This window comes from Saccharomyces paradoxus, chromosome XV (assembly GCF_002079055.1).
Source record: "Saccharomyces paradoxus chromosome XV, complete sequence".
Taxonomy (NCBI): Eukaryota; Fungi; Ascomycota; class Saccharomycetes; order Saccharomycetales; family Saccharomycetaceae; genus Saccharomyces; species Saccharomyces paradoxus.
The window spans coordinates 724,768-744,027 of NC_047501.1; the positions used below are offsets into that span (position 1 = coordinate 724,768).

Genomic DNA, 19,260 nt, shown 5'->3' on the forward strand with positions numbered 1-19,260 from the left:
CTTTTTTTCCCTTTAAAAATAAAATCCTTGCCCCGAAAAGTCCCGGATGCCGGGTAGAGGCAATTTATGTAATTTATCGTTTATGGAGTATAGATTGGTGGTGCTACACTAAGTATGTATGCTGATTCGAACTAGATTCAGTTTTTTTGATCAGTCTTTTTCACTCTCCTTTTCGAGGTAGTTGGTCCAAAGCGATACGAAGCTTTCTGTTCTAGATACAGCGCTTGAGTTTCTGGACTGTTCATTATTCGAGATCAAACCGGCCTGCTGTTTCTTGTCTTCATCCCAGTTTAAGAAATTGGACAGTAACTCAAGAACTTCAAACTTCCTTGGATCTGCTCTGGGTATGGAAACGAAAGATATTAATAAATTGGATATCAGCTCTTTATCAACGGATTCAGAATCGCTTGATTTCTTCAACATAGCCAGGGCCTTCGTTAAATGTTCATTCAGTATGATAGCTTCGTGACGTAGTTTTCCGATCTGCAAGATGTGCTGCTTAGATTCTTCCTCATATTTTTCCTTCATAGACGCGTCCTCTTTCATGACTTCAAGTTGGTTTTTCAAACTTTCCAAAGTTTTCATGTCATTATTGTGTGATTCTAACTCCATGTCGAGTTGAGATCGTAAAGCCTTGATTTCCTGGTCTTTCTCTCTAGCCTCCTCTCCCCTTTTGTTGTCAACTTCTTCTATCTTCAATTCCAAATCGTTTAGCGAGTTTTTTAATACTATTTTCTCCTTTTCATGGGATTCCAAAGCCTGCCTCAACTCATCTCTTTCTGCCCTCAAGTCTGATATGTCTTGCTTATTGTTTTCTAAGATTATCATGAGTTCCTGAACTTGAACATTTAGCTGATCCTTTTCCTTCCTGTAAGTATTAAGTTCCTTATTATGATTTTCAATTATGTCCTGCTTTTCATCTTGCAAAGCCTCTATTCTTGATTCATACTCCAAAAAAATCTCTTCTGCACTTTCTTGCTCCTTTTCCAAGTTTTCTAACTCTGTATTTAGAGTCACAATCGTTGATTGCAATTCAGAGTTTTCAGTTTTGGTGGCTTCAAGTTTTTTCTTCAGTTTCAGGTTTTGTGATTCATATTCAGTAAGCTGCTCCTGTACTTCCTCTAATTGCTTTTGTGCTTCCTTCATCTTATTAAAAATTGATTTCATAGAGGATATCTTGCTCAATAATGTGTCATATTGTGTTTTGAATTCGTCCTTTTCCTTAATAACATTTGCCAGTTCATTTTTAAGGTTTTCATTAGGTGTTTCTTGATTCTTCTTGTCGTTTAGTTCCAAGTTTAAACGTTCAATTTCTTTTTTCAGCTCCTTTATCTCATCATCAGCTTTTTTGTCCTCTAAAGAGTTGATAGTGTGCGTAGTCGGGTCATCACCGACTTTTTGTCTATCTACTCCTTTAGATGGATCTTCCTGCTTATCGTCTGCATTGACCATGATACTATCAGTGTCTGGATCAGTGGAAATTTTTGAAGGAGCGTATTCATTTACAGGGTTGACTATTTTTTCATGTTCATTGACGGTTTCGTCAACGTCTTCCACATGGGGATGACTTTTAGCTTTTTTGCCTGTTTTCTTCTTATTTTTGCCCATCCTAGTTAAAAATAATGCAATTGTTTGAGAGGATCAACTGGCTAGTATACACAAGCATATAGTATATCATTTTTTATACAGAAATCTTATATTATTCAAAAATGGAATTTCTGTTTGTTTCCATTTTTCGTATCAAAATGAGCACGAAATCCAAAAAGAAGTATTGAAAAAAAACTAAAATGAGAAGGAACGTTTAATTCATCAGCGAAATCAGTAACTTCGTTGAATACGCTGCTTAATCCTTACACAATAAGGAATTGGGTATCCCGCAGCTAATTCTATAACCTGAGGCCAATCCATACTAAAGCTAACCGGAGAAAAATGGTCAATATTTCTGATTTCTTTGGTAAAAATAAGAAATCTGTAAGATCGTCAACATCCAGACCTATAGGACAAGCAGGTGCGTCTAAACCGGAAGTTATCGATTTAGATAATGAATCTGACCAAGAATCAAATGATAAAACGCCAAAGAAGGCGCCTTCGAGTAAGGTAATTGATATATCAGAGACACCTGAAGCAGAAAAAAAGTTTCCTCTTCCCGCAAAGAGGAAGGCCTCTTCATCAGTTGTGAAGCCACCGAGTTCAAAAAAACAAAAACCTCCCTCTAAAGTTTCAGACTCTCCTTCAAACATTACGGCTCAAGATATACTAGACAAAATCCCATCCTTGGATCTATCAAGTGTTCACGTGAAAGAGAATGTTAAGTTTGATTTCAAAAGCGCAAATTCAAATGCAGATCCAAACGAAATTGCTTCTGAAATAGGTAATTTTCCTGAAGGAAAGCCTAATTGTTTGTTAGGCCTAACGATTGTCTTTACAGGCATCCTGCCAACCTTAGAGCGTGGCGCTTCTGAAGCTTTAGCGAAAAGATACGGTGCGAGGGTTACTAAATCAATTTCAAGCAAAACTTCTGTGGTAGTCCTAGGTGATGAAGCAGGACCAAAAAAACTAGAAAAAATCAAGCAATTAAAAATCAAAGCCATAGACGAAGAAGGTTTTAAGCAGTTGATTGCTGGAATGCCTGCTGAAGGTGGTGACGGGGAAGCTGCTGAAAAAGCACGTCGAAAACTAGAAGAACAGCATCATATTGCTACTAAAGAAGCAGAATTACTGGTCAAGAAAGAAAAAGAAAGGGCGAAGAAGCTCGCTACGTCTAAAATTTCTGGCGGTCATCCTCAGAAAGACAATGAGGTTAGGGAAGAAGATAAATTGTGGACTGTGAAGTACGCACCAACAAATCTGCAACAGGTCTGTGGTAACAAAGGAAGCGTATCCAAATTGAAAAACTGGTTAGCTAATTGGGAAAATTCAAAGAAAAATGGATTTAAACACGCCGGTAAAGATGGTTCTGGAGTTTTTAGGGCGGCGATGTTATATGGTCCTCCTGGTATCGGGAAAACAACCGCTGCTCATTTAGTTGCACAAGAGCTTGGGTATGACATTCTTGAGCAAAACGCCTCTGATGTTCGCTCTAAAACTTTACTTAATGCTGGTGTCAAAAACGCTCTTGATAATATGTCTGTGGTAGGTTATTTCAAACACAACGAGGAGGCGCAAAATTTGAACGGAAAGCACTTCGTCATCATTATGGATGAGGTTGATGGTATGAGCGGAGGCGATAGGGGAGGGGTTGGCCAGCTGGCTCAATTTTGTCGTAAGACGTCAACTCCGCTGATTCTAATTTGCAATGAACGTAATTTACCGAAAATGAGGCCCTTTGATAGAGTGTGTCTTGATATCCAATTTAGAAGACCTGATGCTAATAGTATTAAATCAAGATTAATGACAATTGCTATTAGAGAGAAGTTCAAACTTGATCCAAATGTCATTGACAGACTGATACAGACTACAAGAGGTGATATCCGCCAGGTTATTAATCTACTTTCAACGATATCTACAACCACAAAAAACATTAATCACGAAAATATCAACGAGATCTCAAAGGCATGGGAGAAGAATATTGCCCTAAAGCCTTTTGACATTGCCCATAAAATGTTAGATGGACAGATATACTCAGACATAGGTTCAAAGAACTTTACACTAAATGATAAGATCGCATTATATTTTGATGACTTTGATTTCACACCCTTAATGATTCAGGAAAACTACTTATCTACAAGACCAAGCGTTTTGAAAGCTGGCCAATCACATTTAGAAGCTGTTGCTGAAGCGGCTGACTGCATTTCATTGGGTGATATTGTCGAAAGGAAGATTCGTAGCAGTGAGCAATTATGGAGTCTTTTGCCTTTGCATGCTGTTCTTTCATCTGTTTATCCAGCGTCAAAAGTTGCTGGACATATGGCAGGAAGAATCAATTTCACTACTTGGTTGGGCCAAAATTCCAAATCTGGTAAATATTATAGGTTACTGCAAGAGGTACATTATCACACAAGACTAGGTACATCCACCGATAAAATTGGGCTAAGGCTGGATTATCTGCCAACTTTTAGAAAAAGATTATTAGATCCATTTTTGAAGCAAGGTGCTGATGCAATTACATCTGTCATAGGGGTAATGGATGATTACTATTTGACCAAAGAAGATTGGGATTCTATTATGGAGTTTTTTGTGGGCCCCGATGTGACCACTGCAGTTATCAAAAAGATACCAACTGCTGTTAAAAGTGGATTCACCCGAAAATACAACAGTATGACACATCCAGTCGCAATTTACAGAACAGGTAGTACTATAGGTGGTGGTGCTGTTGGCACCAGTACTAGTACCCCTGACTTCGAAGATGTCGTCGACGCGGATGACAACCCAGTCCCTGCAGATGATGAAGAAACGCAAGACAGTGGCACAGACCTAAAGAAGGATAAACTTATCAAGCAGAAAACTAAACCTACGAAGAGGAAGACCGCCAACAGTAAAACTGGCAGTAGCAAAAAAAGGAAAACGAAAGCATGATTTATTTATATAATAGTTAGTCACGCTTTTCTTCTCATTTATTTTGTGTGCCGTTCCATCACAGATACAAAAAGCGTACGGCGATAGCAGCTCGATGAGTACCATAACCGCCTTATATAATCACTTTTATTGGCATAGGGCACAAAATAATGCACCCTTACGTATAACTGTCATTAAATATTACATTTCTTAGGTCTAACATTTGTATCTAATATGTTATTCCAGTATTATGCGTTGTGCAATTGGAAAAATGTCAAGTTATTATATTATTAATTTTGAGAGTGTCTTACGTCGCTACCGTTAATATAGCAATCGTCAACAAATATTTTAGAGATGCAGAAGTTTTGAATTGTCAAAGCGTCCATCAAAGGCATCTTTTAGCCAGTAGTATAATTTTTGGAACACAATTCTCTGAGCGTTATGGTACCTGATTGAATGATCCGAATCTGGAAAAACATGCATGTCATAGTTCGTCAATCCCAACAGATTTAATTGATCAACTAACCTAAATGTATTTTCTATGTGAACATTATCGTCCGAAGTTCCGTGCAAAATGAAGAGCCGCTTTAGGGATTCGAATGATTTGAAGTTTTTGATAGTGGACACTTCAAAATAGCCTTCCTTGTTCTCTGATGGTTGGTTCATATATCTTTCCGTGTAAATGGAATCATACAATGTCCAATTTGTTACTGGCGCAACAACCATCGCGTATTTAAATGTGTCGCCATTATCTAATTCCACGGTTTTCAGACTAGTAAAACCGCCGTATGACCAACCCCAAATAGCGATTTTACTTTCATCTATATGTGGGCTGTTCCTTTGTATAAATTTTTTTGTGACTTCAGTAATATCCCTGGGTTCCCAATATCCTAATTTCTCGCGAGCCCATGATTTAAAATTCCAACCTTTGCCCCCGGTTCCTCTGGGCTCTATTTGTAGAACAATAACATCTAATCCTGATACAACGGCTTGCTCAAACGCAAGGGACGACTTCGTCGTAAATGTTTGAGATCCTGGGCCACCATAAATATTTACTAATATCGGGTATTTTTTTTTAGGATCCAAATTTGCCGGTTTGATTTCAATGTAGTTTATTTCAACGCCATCGTTTAGAATCATGGACTTATAGCTTGTAATAGGTAGATCGTAGCCCTTCATTTTTTCCTTGAACCTTTCATCCCTCGTCAGTGGTAAGATTGAATCATCGTGCATTTCAGCAATATTCAAAACTTTTGTGAGCGGTCCAACTATTTTTTTAGGTGTATCAGGCCCCAGTTTTTTGGAAATAGCATACCTCGCACTAGAACTTAATTCGAACTCATAGAAATCATACTTGTCTGATGGGTTTTGCAAAACCTGAAATGTATCATCAGTTGCGGAATTAGTAAGACGAGTACTATAAAGGTGTTGTGACATGACGCCAATCTCATTGGCTGTAAAAAATACGGTATCTGTTTCATATTCGTAACCGGCTATTCCATTCCCAGTAACTTCCCAGTTTCCTTTGGTTAACTGGATACAATCTTTAGCGAAAATAGTTGGATAATAAAAGAGATGATTGAACCCTTTACTATCTGCATGAATATCAATGTATCCATAATCCATCCTCTTGGACTCTGGCTTTGGTGGAATGCTTAAAATATCCTTTGTCTTTTCAATCCATCCATTAAACAGGTTTGAATTGGTGCTTCTCACAGTAAGCATCTGATATGACGGTATATCATACACTTTGGCGTCTAATATCTTGGAGTTTCTATCGGTGATTTCGAATCTAAATGCATCTGGGCTAATCCATTTTCCATTATATAAAATGGAATCTTCCTGACCGCCGGTATTAATTGAGTAAATTACACCGTTCTGTAAGTTAACGAGGAATAAATCGAACTTTGGATTTTGAAATCCTGGTTTCGGGTATTTGATTCGGGTGTCAGAGAGGTATGCTTTGTTCATGTCTGTGTAACGGGTTAATCGAATATCGTCAACATTGGTGTCATTGAATCTTGCAAATACAGCTTTTGAATCGTCTGGAGCCCACCATATGGCTTGATCTGATGCAAGGACCTCTTCTTCGTATATCCAATCTGGTTTGGCATTGAATATATTCTTCGAGCCATCTTCGGTTACCTTCTTGGCAAATCTGGAATTTACTTGTTGTAGAAACAAATTGTTCTCGTAGACAAAATATATGTAATTGTACGAAGGCGAAAAATGGGCATAGGACAGTTTTGATAGTCCAAGTTCATAATTATCATCTGATTTTACGGGGGGTAATATTGGTTCAATAGCACCAGTGTTCAAGTCTTTGATCCAATAAAAACCCTTTGAAGAGTGTCTAAACTCGGGATCTAAGTTAGTTCCGAATATAAGTTTATCCAAACTATAATTAATTTGGACACTACTCACGATAAATTCTACTCCTTCATACAGAAACCTATTACCACCGAGGTTTACTTCAAAAGTCTCATCAAATAACTGTTTCGCAATAAAATGTGTTTGTCCATCGATTTCTTTTATAGTAAAGAATAGCCCAGGATCTGAGTCTTGACCTAATAAGCGCTGCGGCGGGTCGATAAAGTGGAAAGTATCTTCAGGAATAACAAAATCTCCGTTCAAAACGTTTTCGATAGAGAAGGATCTTTTACCTAAACTAGAATCTCCTGGGGATGTTTCATTACGCGTAGTCTTAGTAGATAGGAATTTAGTGGGTATTAGAATAACCAATAAAAATAAAACTAATAGTGCTATTAACGTAAAGATTAAAACGTAAGATCTTTTCTCGGGCAAAGACCACTCTGTCCAGCGACGATTGAATGTGTTTACACTGAAAAAGGAATGCATGGGACGCTGATTTTCAATGTCATTAAACTGGAAGCTTTCTCGTTTGGGGCGCATTGAGTATTGTTCTTGAAGGAAGGGGGTTTGAGGACCATCGGTAACATCTATTGTAGCGTCAGTCGGTCTACTCTCATCTATTGTATGTTCATTCTCGTTTATTTGAGAATCCGTATTAGTTACATTATCGTTATTAGGGAAGAATGGCTTATCCATGGAAGAGTTGGAACTTTTCCTTTGCGGAAATAAATGACTATTCTTCCTTTTATGCGAATGAGTTGAAGAAGACATTAACGGTTTTCTATATTATTACACGAATAACAGCCCGATTAGGTTTATTAAGGTCATGAGGCTAGAAGAAAACATCAAAACAAAATAGGTATTCGGTTTTCTGTCAGTACATACTTAAAAGACCCAGCAGTAGTCACCTTTAAGTTATATTATGAAACAAATTTCATCGGCCGGGTGGCTATGCCTAAAGCCGCGCCTTGATAGAATAAGGAGAGAGGCTTATATCATATATCTTGATGCTACAAAGGCATATATTAGTGGCAATCACAAAACAGAAAAGATACTTGAGCGTTAGAACATCAGGAACTATGGCAAACCAAAAGCAAATGAGAACTCAAATACTAATTACAGACATTCCTAGTGGCAAATTTGCTAGTAAATGGCCTACACAACTGGAGAAAACTTTATTTAAGGAGCAATTCCCAAATTTACAGAGCCGCTTGCAGTACTACACACCGTTGCCATTTTTAAACAGAATTATAATTATATTTGACAATGAAGATGACACGCTACAGGTGTTTAAGTTCTTACAGCAACTGCTAGCCAAGGAGAATGGCGGCCCGATGAAGTTATTTGTAACCGAGTCCCTGTTAAATAATCAACATCCTCGATCTCGTTCCACCGATGATGCTATCTCGTTGCAAGATAATAGCTCACCCCTGTTGGAGGATCATCGCAGCAAGCCCCTCTTATCTATTAATACAGATCCAGGAGTTACTGGAATAGACAGCTCATCCCTCAATAAGGGAGGATCTTCATTATCCCCAGACAAATCATCTCTAGAATCACCTACGCTTTTAAAGCTTTCTATGGATTCGAAGCCATTCAGTTACCAAGAACCGCTGCCAAAGCTTTCTAGATCGTCTTCTTCAACGTCAAATCTCTCGTTGAACGGAAGTTCACAGACATCATTACCTTCACAACTAGAAAATAAGGATAAGCCAACGTCAGATACCAAATGTCTTTTCGCCTCTAAGCCACTAAGATTAACCATTGATACTTCTACTAGAAGTAGTGCTGCATCGGGTACTGAAAATGATGTAAACGTTACTGCGTCAAATCCCCCAAAAAGTCCAAGCATAACAGTTAATGAGTTTTTCCATTAGAGCATTACTAATACTATGAGTCAGAGAAAGCAGGGGAAAGAAGAGAACATGAAATATCGTAATTTAAAGAATATATATATCTATCCATGTATACGATTATATACTTGCGCGTGTATTTTGCCTGAAGTATAATATGTATGTTTGCATTGGCGACTTTTCTCAGGATTCAAGGGTGAGCAACATAAAAAGAATGTATGTATGTGTATATATGTGTATATATGTTATTTATATAAAGTAAGTTGGCTATTCTCTTGTCTACTCTCGTCCCCTTTGCATCCTTCAATTAATGCGTGGAAGCTCATATTGGGAGCGGGAAGAGTCCACTGTTTCGATCCCTTTGTTAACCTTCATTCTCCTCCGCCGTCTTGTGATAAGCGTCTATGGTGGCTAAAGAGGTGTATTCTATGGTTTCTACTTGGGGACAATTTCTCCTGATGAGATTGTAAATCACATTGCCGGGGCCAAAGCAAATACTCTTATCAATCTCTACTGGGGTTCCAGAGTTGATGGTATCGTAACACATAGTGAATTGCACAGTTCTGCTTGAGCATTTAACGAATCTATCTAGTGCGTGATGAATGTAATAAGATATGTTACCATCCAAATTAGCTATTATTGGATGGTTTAACTCCATTAACGTGTGAGTTCCGTTTTTCTTCAATATATCCCATATGTAGTCATATAGTGGTTCTTGAACGGGCCTCAACACAGTGCTATTATGGAAGGGGATGTTGTATGGGTTAGTCAATTCTGTAATTCTTAACCGCGGGAACCTTAGGTTCAATTCGGTCCTTAAGGACTCTAAGTCATCAACCAGGCCGGTAACTACACACTGCTTTACCGAATTGGCATTGGCTACAGAAATGGTATTCTGTGAAGATGATAGTAAATTAGGGGAATTCAAAAGTTTTTGCACCTCTTGCGGTAAATCTGTGGCTCTTGGTGAGGACAGTGCCCACATTTCAAACTTGTTGGATCTGTTGATATTATGGGCTACCAAATACTTTTCAGTGGATGTCACCATCAACTCATTTCTAAAGTTCGCAATATCAAAAAGATCCTTTAACGAAAACAGTGAATTGACACTCAGACAAGTCAACTCGCCTAGCGAGTGGCCCAAAAGGTAACATTGTTCATTGTCTTTCCTGTTAGGCATATCGATCTTGGGTATATTTTTTTGTGCATGATCTTGGGAATCAGAAGGGTATGAGAGTATCTGGTACAATTGATAAAAAAGGTTAGAGCAAACTGCAATGCTTCCGGGACTGGAAGGGTTCTGGAAGATGTACTGCAGTAGATCATTTGACTCCTTGCCATTCTGACTCAGTATTGTTTGGAATTCTTTTGATTTGTTTCTTATTATCGCTTTTAAAATCGAAATGGAGATGGAGGTCCCTTGACCTGGGAATGTTAGTAACTTCATATACACGTTTATATATGTGTACCACGGCCGGAAGAGAGCAAAATGCTTTTATGCTACCCTCAATTCACGTTACAGAACAGTTCAAATATATAGCATTCACCTGTAAGTTTTGTTTTATCCTTGAGTTCGATACACAGTTTACTTCCTCCATCGGAGGTTGAAATGCGCCTTGTCATACGGCCAAAAGATGCCATGTAAGATGTCACTTTTTGAATTTGAAGTTGTATTTAAGGGTTTGTGGTTTTTTCCAACTTTCTCAAGACAGTAGCATTGTATACCTCCGGTTTAGCAAGTCTTTTTACTTCATTAATACAAGGCGATGGTAAGGTGTGTTTACTGTTTTGGAAGACCGGCATTTGCCAGATGTAAGAACAATGATACATGATTGACCAATTCGTTCTTCTCGAATAAGACCTCTGGTCCTCCTGCTCGCTATTTGATCTTTTTCTATCGTTGACGTTCAATTCCTTGTGCATGTCTAATGCGAAATAGTGGTACTACTAATGATATTATTTTATGCCAGGCAAATTCCTATGGAAATTTTTTTTTCAGTTTTTCGTCGTGAGCTTTTTTTTGCCTGTCTATCTCGAAAAGATCTTGTTGTTGATGACTCAGTGCAGTCGCGGTCACTTTTAACTCGACCTGCATTCACAAGTAATTCTTTTATAAAACGCCTTCTTCGTTTTTTCAGTCCAAAGCTCTTCTGCACTCTTTTACTGCGTTAGATTCTGCATAGTCAGGTAACTCCAGGCAGCATCAAGTAATATGTCATCAGATTCAAACGCAAAGCCATTGCCCTTTATATATCAGTTTATATCAGGTGCCGTTGCTGGTATTTCTGAGTTAACCGTTATGTATCCGCTTGACGTCGTCAAGACAAGATTCCAACTGGAGGTGACGACGCCTGCAGCTGCTGCGGCAGGCAAGCAAGTAGAGAAATATAATGGTGTCATTGATTGTTTGAAAAAAATTGTGAAGAAGGAGGGGTTTAGTAGACTTTACAGAGGGATCAGTTCGCCAATGTTGATGGAAGCACCAAAGAGAGCCACCAAGTTTGCATGTAACGATCAATATCAAAAAATTTTCAAAAACCTATTCCACACGAATGAAACTACACAGAAGATTTCCATCGCGGCTGGTGCATCTGCTGGTATGACAGAAGCTGCAGTTATTGTTCCATTTGAATTAATCAAGATCAGAATGCAAGACGTCAAGTCCAGCTATCTTGGACCAATGGATTGTTTGAAAAAAACAATCAAAAACGAAGGTATTCTTGGATTATACAAGGGTATCGAATCCACCATGTGGAGAAACGCTCTTTGGAATGGTGGCTACTTTGGTGTTATCTTTCAAGTGAGAAACTCCATGCCCGTAGCAAAGACAAAGGGACAAAAGACCAGAAATGATCTTATTGCCGGAGCCATCGGTGGTACTGTCGGTACCATGCTTAATACTCCGTTTGACGTGGTAAAATCCAGAATTCAAAGTGTGGACGCGGTCAGCAGTGCTGTAAAGAAATACAACTGGTCTTTACCTTCGTTATTGGTCATATACCGTGAAGAAGGGTTCAAAGCATTGTACAAAGGTTTCGTCCCAAAAGTATGTAGACTGGCACCTGGCGGTTCATTGATGTTGGTCGTTTTCACCGGTATGATGAACTTTTTCAGAGATCTGAAGTACGGACACTGATATTTATCGTATATAGAATTTCTTTCTTCTCTTCAATCTTAATTACATTAGCTTTTACGTTAAAATAAGAATAGTATGTCTGTCCTACCAGCCCTTGCATAGACGTCTCAAAACGTTGAGGAAAGCTTACGCTCTACTCAACTTTCTACACAAAAGGGCGTTAAGATGAACAAAATGATGATCTCTCCGATGGACTTGACGCTTATACCAAAAAAGACTTGATATAAACAACACGGTTTTATAGTCCTGGATTATTAATCCGCACGATTAATTTTGTATGGTTTTTTTTTAAAATAAAACAAAAAAGCGAATATAAGAACGGAATAGAGGTTAGTTTTCTTTAAAATTTCTTCACCTCTTTTTATAGTTGCATAGAGGGAAAAAAAATATTATTTATTACCCGGGGATGCACATAAAGAATGGCGTATTAGGGTCCCTTGAATTATTACAGAAGACGCCTTTGATATATTCCAAGCAAAAATAGAGGAGGCGGAAGGCAGCAAACACTGACAATACCTATGTCCACAGAACCATTGTTACCAACACATAACGGATCGACGATAGGAGAAGCGGGGTCCGCGGATCAGAAGTTCATTGTGATACGGTTTTCTGACGTATCGGTAAGGGATCTTCAGTTGAACATATCAAATGTGTCGTTTATGAACATAAACACTCACTGGCTACGTCGGATGTGTAGAGAGTTGAGGCCCCAACAGACGCAGAAAAGAAGGCTGAAGTTTATAAGGAACGGTAGCATCCTAAATACGCATTCCAAGATCGCTGAGGAACTGACACATTATTTCGGAACTGCTGGCAGCAACTCTAACGCTGCTACAGGTACCAGCATGGCACCAGAGCAGAACAAGTACTATATCCATTGTATAATTGGTACAGAGGAGCTCCCGGAAGCAGAGTTAGCTAACGAAGATCTGAAGGATGATGCAACCCCGTCCAATGACTCGATGACTACGCAGGCCATTGGTTTTGATAGGCTACGATCCGTGGGGTTTACTGAACAAGAAATTGAACTGCTAAGACAACAGTTTCGGGCCACGTATGGAGATTTGGAAGAGGAGGAAGAGAGACTCGCTCAGGATGGTAACAGGGATGATGAAGGCCACGATATCAGACAATTGGAGGAACAGTGGATGGAAAGTGGAAGCGGCACCGCTCAGGGGAATGGCGCTGGAAATGGCAACGAAGACAGGTTCAACTCCGTGCCGATCGCTAACATAAAGCACAATAAAGATTTGCTCTTAGGTATATGTGTTGGATTTTTCTTCGGTGTCTTTGGTATACTATTAATGAAGTTTGATGGGTTGTTTAACAGACGACAAAAAATGGCGATTTTCGCTGGCGTGATTGTTAACGTCATGTTTTGCCTTGTAAGAGGCTTTTAGTTGCGAAGAAATTTGATGTCGCTTCTATGTACGGTGATGTTATGACTATTTTTTTCGAATTTTTAGTATTTTACATGGCATTCTTACACTTTTATAAAGTTTTATTTATATTAATAGTATCAGTAAGTGATTGCCTTTTTTTAGCATTCAGTCCACTGCTGCTAACGACGAATCAAAAGGTAAGCATTCTCTTGCTTTAAGTTATTCAAATTTCTATAGTTACCTTCCAGTCTCATTAAGAGACCGCCGAACGAGTAGTAAACGGCAATTAGATCTTTGCTCACTTCCTCAAACTTGTAAGCGGTACCATACATGACATAATCATAATCATCGGCGAGGGATCTGTCACCAGCCTGTGGAGGTCTCCAACTCCTTGTAGCGGAAGAGTCGTTGGCTGGGGCGTCTTCCAGATTTAAAGAGGATGCAATAGTAACAGTTAAGGAATCTTGTGCGACGACGGGAAACAATTCAACGTTTATATCCAAGGTTAATTTGCATTGGTCCTGAGTGGTAGATGCGGCTTCGATACGGCAGACTTTGTTATAACGACCAGGATCAACTTCCGAGACTTGGAATATATCATCAAATAGAGTGTTAGACATTGCTGCGGTTGTTATTGAAGCAATGAGCTGGCAACTGGGGCTACTACAACTGCCATTACAGTTAATATATTTTGAAATTTTTCATCTCAGTTTTCGCTCTAGAAAAAAAAAATGAAAATGAAAAATGAAGAATAAGAGCTGGAGAATATTATCATTACTGACGAACATCAAAAAACTGAATCAAATTTGATACATAATATCACTAGCATTATGACTATTTCTGATATTAATTACTTATTATTATTATACCTAACTATTTCTTTAACCCTTTCTATAAAACGACCAGAAAAAAAAATCAGAAAGAGAGAGTCTGTTGCATTTTATTATACCAAATGTATCGCCCCTCTCTTTCAATGCAAAACCGAGGGGTTCCTCTTTGTTTTGTAGTCTTTGATTGCCGCCTTGATGGCGTCTTCTGCAAGCATGGAGCAATGCAGTTTTACTGGAGGAAGACTTAGCTCCTTCGCAATTTCTGTGTTTTTGATTTTGATGGCCTCGTCAAGTGACATTCCGCGTACTAGCTCCGTCATGTAGGAGGAGGAAGCGATGGCAGACCCACACCCGAAGGTCTTGAACTTAACGTTCTCGATAATGCCCGACTTATCATTTACCTGTATTTGTAGCTTTATCACGTCCCCACACGCGGGAGCGCCCACAATTCCCGTGCCGACGTTATCTAAGGACTTGTCCATGGATCCAACGTTCCTTGGGTTTGTGTAGTGGTCAATTACCTTAGGATGGTAAAGTCTTCTAGTAGCTCTTGTTATGTGGGAGCCCATGAGAGGCTTTAAGTGGGCGGGATTGGCGAGTCTGGCGAACATCTATGCTGTGCTGTGTGGTAGGTGAGGTATTGACCCCAAAAATGAAACCTTGGCGCTGTGTACACTTGCTTCTTTTGCTGTTGTTATATACTGATATGCTGCTGCACCGGCCGGCCCCAGGTGCTTATTAATAGTAGGTTCCGCATAGGGAAAAAACGAGGGCGCCAAAAAACGTTGGGCCTGAACCGGACCCAGGAACAATAGAATCATGGTGACTCGGATGTATGCAATATGCTGTGTGTCTGTATGTTGGGTGCGCATGTATATAAGCATCTGACCACTATGAAGTTGCAGTCATACCTCCATGCCATGCCACCTCAGACTGGAGGGTGCAGACCCTGTAATGAAATGAGCATAATTCCATTGTTATTTGGCGTTTGTTTTTTTCCGGGTGATGCTTAATTATTTCTTGAGTTTGTCTGCCTTTTGTCTTTGCTTAGTAACGTTAAGGGGCAAGCTGAGGAAGCGACATGATTGACAGGTTCGATGGGTTAAAGTGAGAAGTGAACCTCTATAACTTACATTCAACTCCTCCATTTGATTGCTGTTGCCATATTTCTCGAGAACCAATCCGTTCCCGTTTTATCACCACTTGCATTACGTATTTTCCCTTCCCTCCCCACATCAGTTCCCTTTCTTCAATATTTGTCGTCTAATATTTGACTGAGTCCCTTCCTTTTTGTTCATTCTCTTTTGCCATTGTATATGTATTAATTTGTATCTAGTGGAATCTAGTTTGACATGAGCTCCAAATTGAAGTACACTGATATAGATGTGCCATTGGACTGGTTGTATAAGGGAAAACGAAGAAATAAAACTAAAAGTGTGAGTTCTGCGCGCACTTCAGAGGCTACCTCCACCTCTGTCAAGAAAACTGTTTCTTCGCCGTCAACCCCGGCTGTTTCTGCCAACACTACAGCTTCTTCTCATAGGCCCCTGAATGAACAGAATGTAAATAGCGAATTATCCAACTCTAAACCAGCAGTATCCGCTGGTAAGGTCTTACAGCAAGGACAAGTGCCCGCTAGAAGGGCACGCTCTCACTCAGTATCTTACGGTATACTCCAGAAGAAGAATAACGATGACACCATAGATTCTCCGAAAATATCTCGAATCAGAACAGCGCAGGACCAACCTGTTAAGGAGACCAAAAGCAGCACCGTTGCAGAACCCATTGTTTCGAAAAAGGGGAGAAGCCGTTCTTCTTCTATATCAGCTTCTTTAAATGAACGATCTAAGAAATCTTTGTTTGGTTCTTTGTTTGGGAGAAGGCCCTCCACTACTCCCTCGCCCGTTGTTGAAAGACCTCTATCTTCTCAAACTGACCCTAAAAGGAGCACAGAACTCCCCCCTATAGATACTAAACAATCAAAGATCTCTACCCCAACTAGTACACCCACCACTGCATCTTCGAAACCTAGTAGTTCTGGTGGAAATAAACACTTTGATGGGTCTCTTACTTCAAAACTTCTAAGTATCCCTCATAATATCTTAGATACCTCTTCTGCAAATTCTAACGCCCACCATCACCATCAGTCACATCATAGTAATATTCATGAACAGGACTCGCCACCATCTGAATCTCCGGACTTACTTCCTATTCTAGAAAAAGAGACTACGCAAAAACAATTACAGAAACTATCAAAGGTAAATCTGAAGAGGGTTACAATTGCAGTCCAAGAATTTAACTCGGATCCCCCACAGCAGCTTCCTTCTAGAAAGCCTAAAAGAGGTGATGTCCTCATACCAGAAGATATGATTAGTGCCCCCCCTCTGATCTCCCTAGGAATTACAAACAGTAGCGATCAAACCAGTTTTCATTCCAATAACTCTCCCTCATATTCTAAAGATTCTAAAGAATATAAAGTGGCTTTAGAAAATTTCAAGAAAGCAGCTAAAGAAGCCGAAAAACATCAAAAGGATGCATATTACGTTGCAGAGCGTATGGCTCAAGAAGTGGCAAACTACAAGGCCAGGCAATTGAAGACGTCACCGTTGGTGGTGGCTGGTAATTCAGCAGCAGATTCAATGACGGATCAAGAGTCCTCTTCCATGGATGCTAGAGCTTCTAAGCTCCACATCGATAAACCGATCAATGCAGGCGCACATCCTTTCGAAACACGTCAGAATGACAATATTAAATACTCTCCTCATGTTGAGCAAACTTTGGACGTAGCTTACACTAGATGCTGTCATTTAAGAGAGATTCTACCAATACCGTCCACTTTAAGGCAAGTCAAGGGTAAAACTGCGCCTTTGCAAACCTTGAAATTTTTGAATCCAAAACCAACGTTAGTGGACATTTTATCATTTTGTGATTTTATTGCCATAACTCCAATTCATAATATCATTTTCGATAATGTATGTTTAACCCATGATATGTTCAAGATTGTCATTTGTTCTTTAGTAACCTCTCCAGTGGTGGAAAAATTAGGTTTAAGAAATGTTGTGATAAATGAACAAAGTTGGAAACTACTTTGTAAATTTTTACTACAAAATAAAACATTGATTAAGTTGGATATTTCTCAAACTAAAGCAAGGACAGATTTAAATGATTCTAACTACAGAGACCAAATGGACTGGGAATTATTTTGCGAAGTTCTTAGAAATAAAGAAGGTAAACCTTTGGAAGAATTGCTTTTGAATGGGTTAAGGTTTGACAAAATGTCATTCAATCATTTCAAAAATATCCTACTTACATTTGCTCAAAAGAACCCTAAAAATTCTATTCGTCTCGGGATGGCTAATGTGGAATTCTCAACTCAGTGTTTTGATTTTCTCTTTGATTGGATGTCTGAATATAATGTCCAGGGTGTGGATTTGGCCTATAATAATTTGGAAAGTTTGGTGAAACGAATGATCAAGAAACTGGCTAGACTTCCTTATAAGCATTTGGAATATTTCACTCTTAATAGCACTAATATTACCTCTGTTGATGATATGTCCTGCGTACTGAAATATCTTTCAAGATTGCCCAGCATAAAATTTCTTGATTTGAGCAACTTGCCTCAGTTATTTCCGGGGATTTTAACATCCGGCTATAAGTATCTTCCTCAATTTTCACAGCTGAAACGTATTCATTTTGATTTTAATGATCTTTCTGTAAAGGAAACAACAATGCTTGTCAGCATATTAGCCAAGTGTGAAACCCTCTCTCATGTTTCATTGATAGGACAAAGTCCTATGCCCGACGCAAATAAAATATCAGCCAGTACCGATGAGCCCGATAAGATGAGGGCTGAAAAGAAAGAACAAATCACATTCATGAGAAATACACTTTGGGCATCATTGTATGCGTTTGTTAGGGACTCCCACAATTTAGTTAGTTTGGACGTTGACTATGATCAAGTGCCAGACGAAATTCAATCAAGAATTGCCTTATGTCTAATGCATAATATGAAGAGAATCATGGACTCCAGCTTCAAACTAGATGAATTGACTGTACAAGATGATTTAATATTTGATGGTTCTTTAATAACCGAAACTGCAGAAGAAGTTCTAAAAAGATTGAATGACAAATCTTTGCTCCAAAATGATGTTGGGAAGAAATATCTTCTAAAGAAATATTTTGAAAAAATGGAAAAGGTACATCATAACGTTCAACATACAATTGATTCTATGTTTGAGAAGAGAAAATCTGGTGAACTGCCATTGCAGGAAAAGGAAAACCTACTGAGATTACTACTCCTTGAGAAAAATTTATCAAATATTCTTGATATTTTTGCTTCTATGCCCAATATAGCAGACGTCGTACCATTTTCGAAAGCCGATAATAGTTTCCCCAATATTGGGGATAGCTCGGTTGGGACAAACTATAACGATGGTATTCGTCCGTCCCTGAAACATTTAGATTCGGACAGGTTAATTAACGATGCTTCAATACCTGAAAACGATTCATCAATTAGACCACACTTGATGGCCACTGATTCAGGACGTATCATCGATGTAACCACCGGTAAAGCTCTTCTTTTCAAAAGTTCGTCTAACACCTCACTGGCTGGCAAAAGACAGGAAGAAGAGGAAGGTGAGTTACATAAATGGGGTGTGTTCGTTCAGCACCAAAGTTCAAGACATAATTCTGGGTTTCCTTCATCCGCCAGTTCCTCCAGAATTAGCAGCCCATCAACACCAAATGGTAGTATCGCTGATGGAAAGAAGAGGGAGTCGGCTCAAACATCCGGTTCAAGGCCAAAAATCTTACCAAAGATACCTACTGGTACCGAGCTAAGGGATGCCATTATCAAAGCCAAGGGTATCGATTCTGTTGATGATCTGATCAAGAACGTTACTTCTGAAAAGGTTGGCTTGGAATCATTATATGGAGACGAATTGAACCCTAGAAGCCCAAGCAATGATAGTTTACAGGAGTCACAGCAAAAGGCGCCTTTTCAAAGGCCACTTATTGAAGATGAAACAGTGACAAAAAAATATGACAAACTATTGAATGATTTGTCTAATGTTCGTCATAGTAAAACCTAAAATATCTTAAGCTCCGCTTTTTATTTCTCTTTAACTTATTAGAAGGTGCGTCCTTGCATAAATACTTCATCGATCATGTATTCCTATACATCTATATGTATG

The 19,260-nt window shown here is 39.0% G+C and overlaps 10 protein-coding genes across 10 annotated transcripts; 5 read left to right on the forward strand and 5 right to left on the reverse strand.

Moving 5' to 3' along the window:
- Positions 1-150: 150 nt before the first annotated feature.
- Positions 151-1,608, reverse strand: RUD3 (Rud3p; the record flags this gene model as incomplete). The annotated part of the gene is made up of 1 exon (XM_033913452.1): positions 151-1,608. The coding sequence occupies one exon, from the start codon at positions 1,606-1,608 to the stop codon at positions 151-153; it is 1,458 nt and encodes a 485-aa protein (XP_033769343.1).
- A 321-nt stretch (positions 1,609-1,929) lies between these two features.
- Positions 1,930-4,515, forward strand: RFC1 (replication factor C subunit 1; the record flags this gene model as incomplete). The annotated part of the gene is made up of 1 exon (XM_033913453.1): positions 1,930-4,515. One exon carries the CDS (start codon positions 1,930-1,932, stop codon positions 4,513-4,515), a length of 2,586 nt encoding a protein of 861 aa, XP_033769344.1.
- Positions 4,516-4,842: 327 nt separating this feature from the next.
- Positions 4,843-7,638, reverse strand: STE13 (Ste13p; the record flags this gene model as incomplete). Its single annotated transcript, XM_033913454.1, has 1 exon — positions 4,843-7,638. One exon carries the CDS (start codon positions 7,636-7,638, stop codon positions 4,843-4,845), a length of 2,796 nt encoding a protein of 931 aa, XP_033769345.1.
- A 308-nt stretch (positions 7,639-7,946) lies between these two features.
- On the forward strand, positions 7,947-8,744 carry RCN2 (Rcn2p; the record flags this gene model as incomplete). The annotated part of the gene is made up of 1 exon (XM_033913455.1): positions 7,947-8,744. The coding sequence occupies one exon, from the start codon at positions 7,947-7,949 to the stop codon at positions 8,742-8,744; it is 798 nt and encodes a 265-aa protein (XP_033769346.1).
- A 340-nt stretch (positions 8,745-9,084) lies between these two features.
- Positions 9,085-10,167, reverse strand: MCT1 ([acyl-carrier-protein] S-malonyltransferase; the record flags this gene model as incomplete). Its single annotated transcript, XM_033913456.1, has 1 exon — positions 9,085-10,167. The coding sequence occupies one exon, from the start codon at positions 10,165-10,167 to the stop codon at positions 9,085-9,087; it is 1,083 nt and encodes a 360-aa protein (XP_033769347.1).
- A 765-nt stretch (positions 10,168-10,932) lies between these two features.
- Positions 10,933-11,856, forward strand: ODC2 (mitochondrial 2-oxodicarboxylate carrier; the record flags this gene model as incomplete). Its single annotated transcript, XM_033913457.1, has 1 exon — positions 10,933-11,856. One exon carries the CDS (start codon positions 10,933-10,935, stop codon positions 11,854-11,856), a length of 924 nt encoding a protein of 307 aa, XP_033769348.1.
- A 518-nt stretch (positions 11,857-12,374) lies between these two features.
- Positions 12,375-13,256, forward strand: DSC3 (Dsc3p; the record flags this gene model as incomplete). Its single annotated transcript, XM_033913458.1, has 1 exon — positions 12,375-13,256. One exon carries the CDS (start codon positions 12,375-12,377, stop codon positions 13,254-13,256), a length of 882 nt encoding a protein of 293 aa, XP_033769349.1.
- A 161-nt stretch (positions 13,257-13,417) lies between these two features.
- RPB8 (DNA-directed RNA polymerase core subunit RPB8) lies at positions 13,418-13,858 on the reverse strand (the record flags this gene model as incomplete). The annotated part of the gene is made up of 1 exon (XM_033913459.1): positions 13,418-13,858. The coding sequence occupies one exon, from the start codon at positions 13,856-13,858 to the stop codon at positions 13,418-13,420; it is 441 nt and encodes a 146-aa protein (XP_033769350.1).
- A 350-nt stretch (positions 13,859-14,208) lies between these two features.
- On the reverse strand, positions 14,209-14,679 carry ISU2 (putative iron-binding protein ISU2; the record flags this gene model as incomplete). The annotated part of the gene is made up of 1 exon (XM_033913460.1): positions 14,209-14,679. The coding sequence occupies one exon, from the start codon at positions 14,677-14,679 to the stop codon at positions 14,209-14,211; it is 471 nt and encodes a 156-aa protein (XP_033769351.1).
- A 741-nt stretch (positions 14,680-15,420) lies between these two features.
- HER1 (Her1p) lies at positions 15,421-19,158 on the forward strand (the record flags this gene model as incomplete). The annotated part of the gene is made up of 1 exon (XM_033913461.1): positions 15,421-19,158. One exon carries the CDS (start codon positions 15,421-15,423, stop codon positions 19,156-19,158), a length of 3,738 nt encoding a protein of 1,245 aa, XP_033769352.1.
- Between the last annotated feature and the right edge of the window lie 102 nt (positions 19,159-19,260).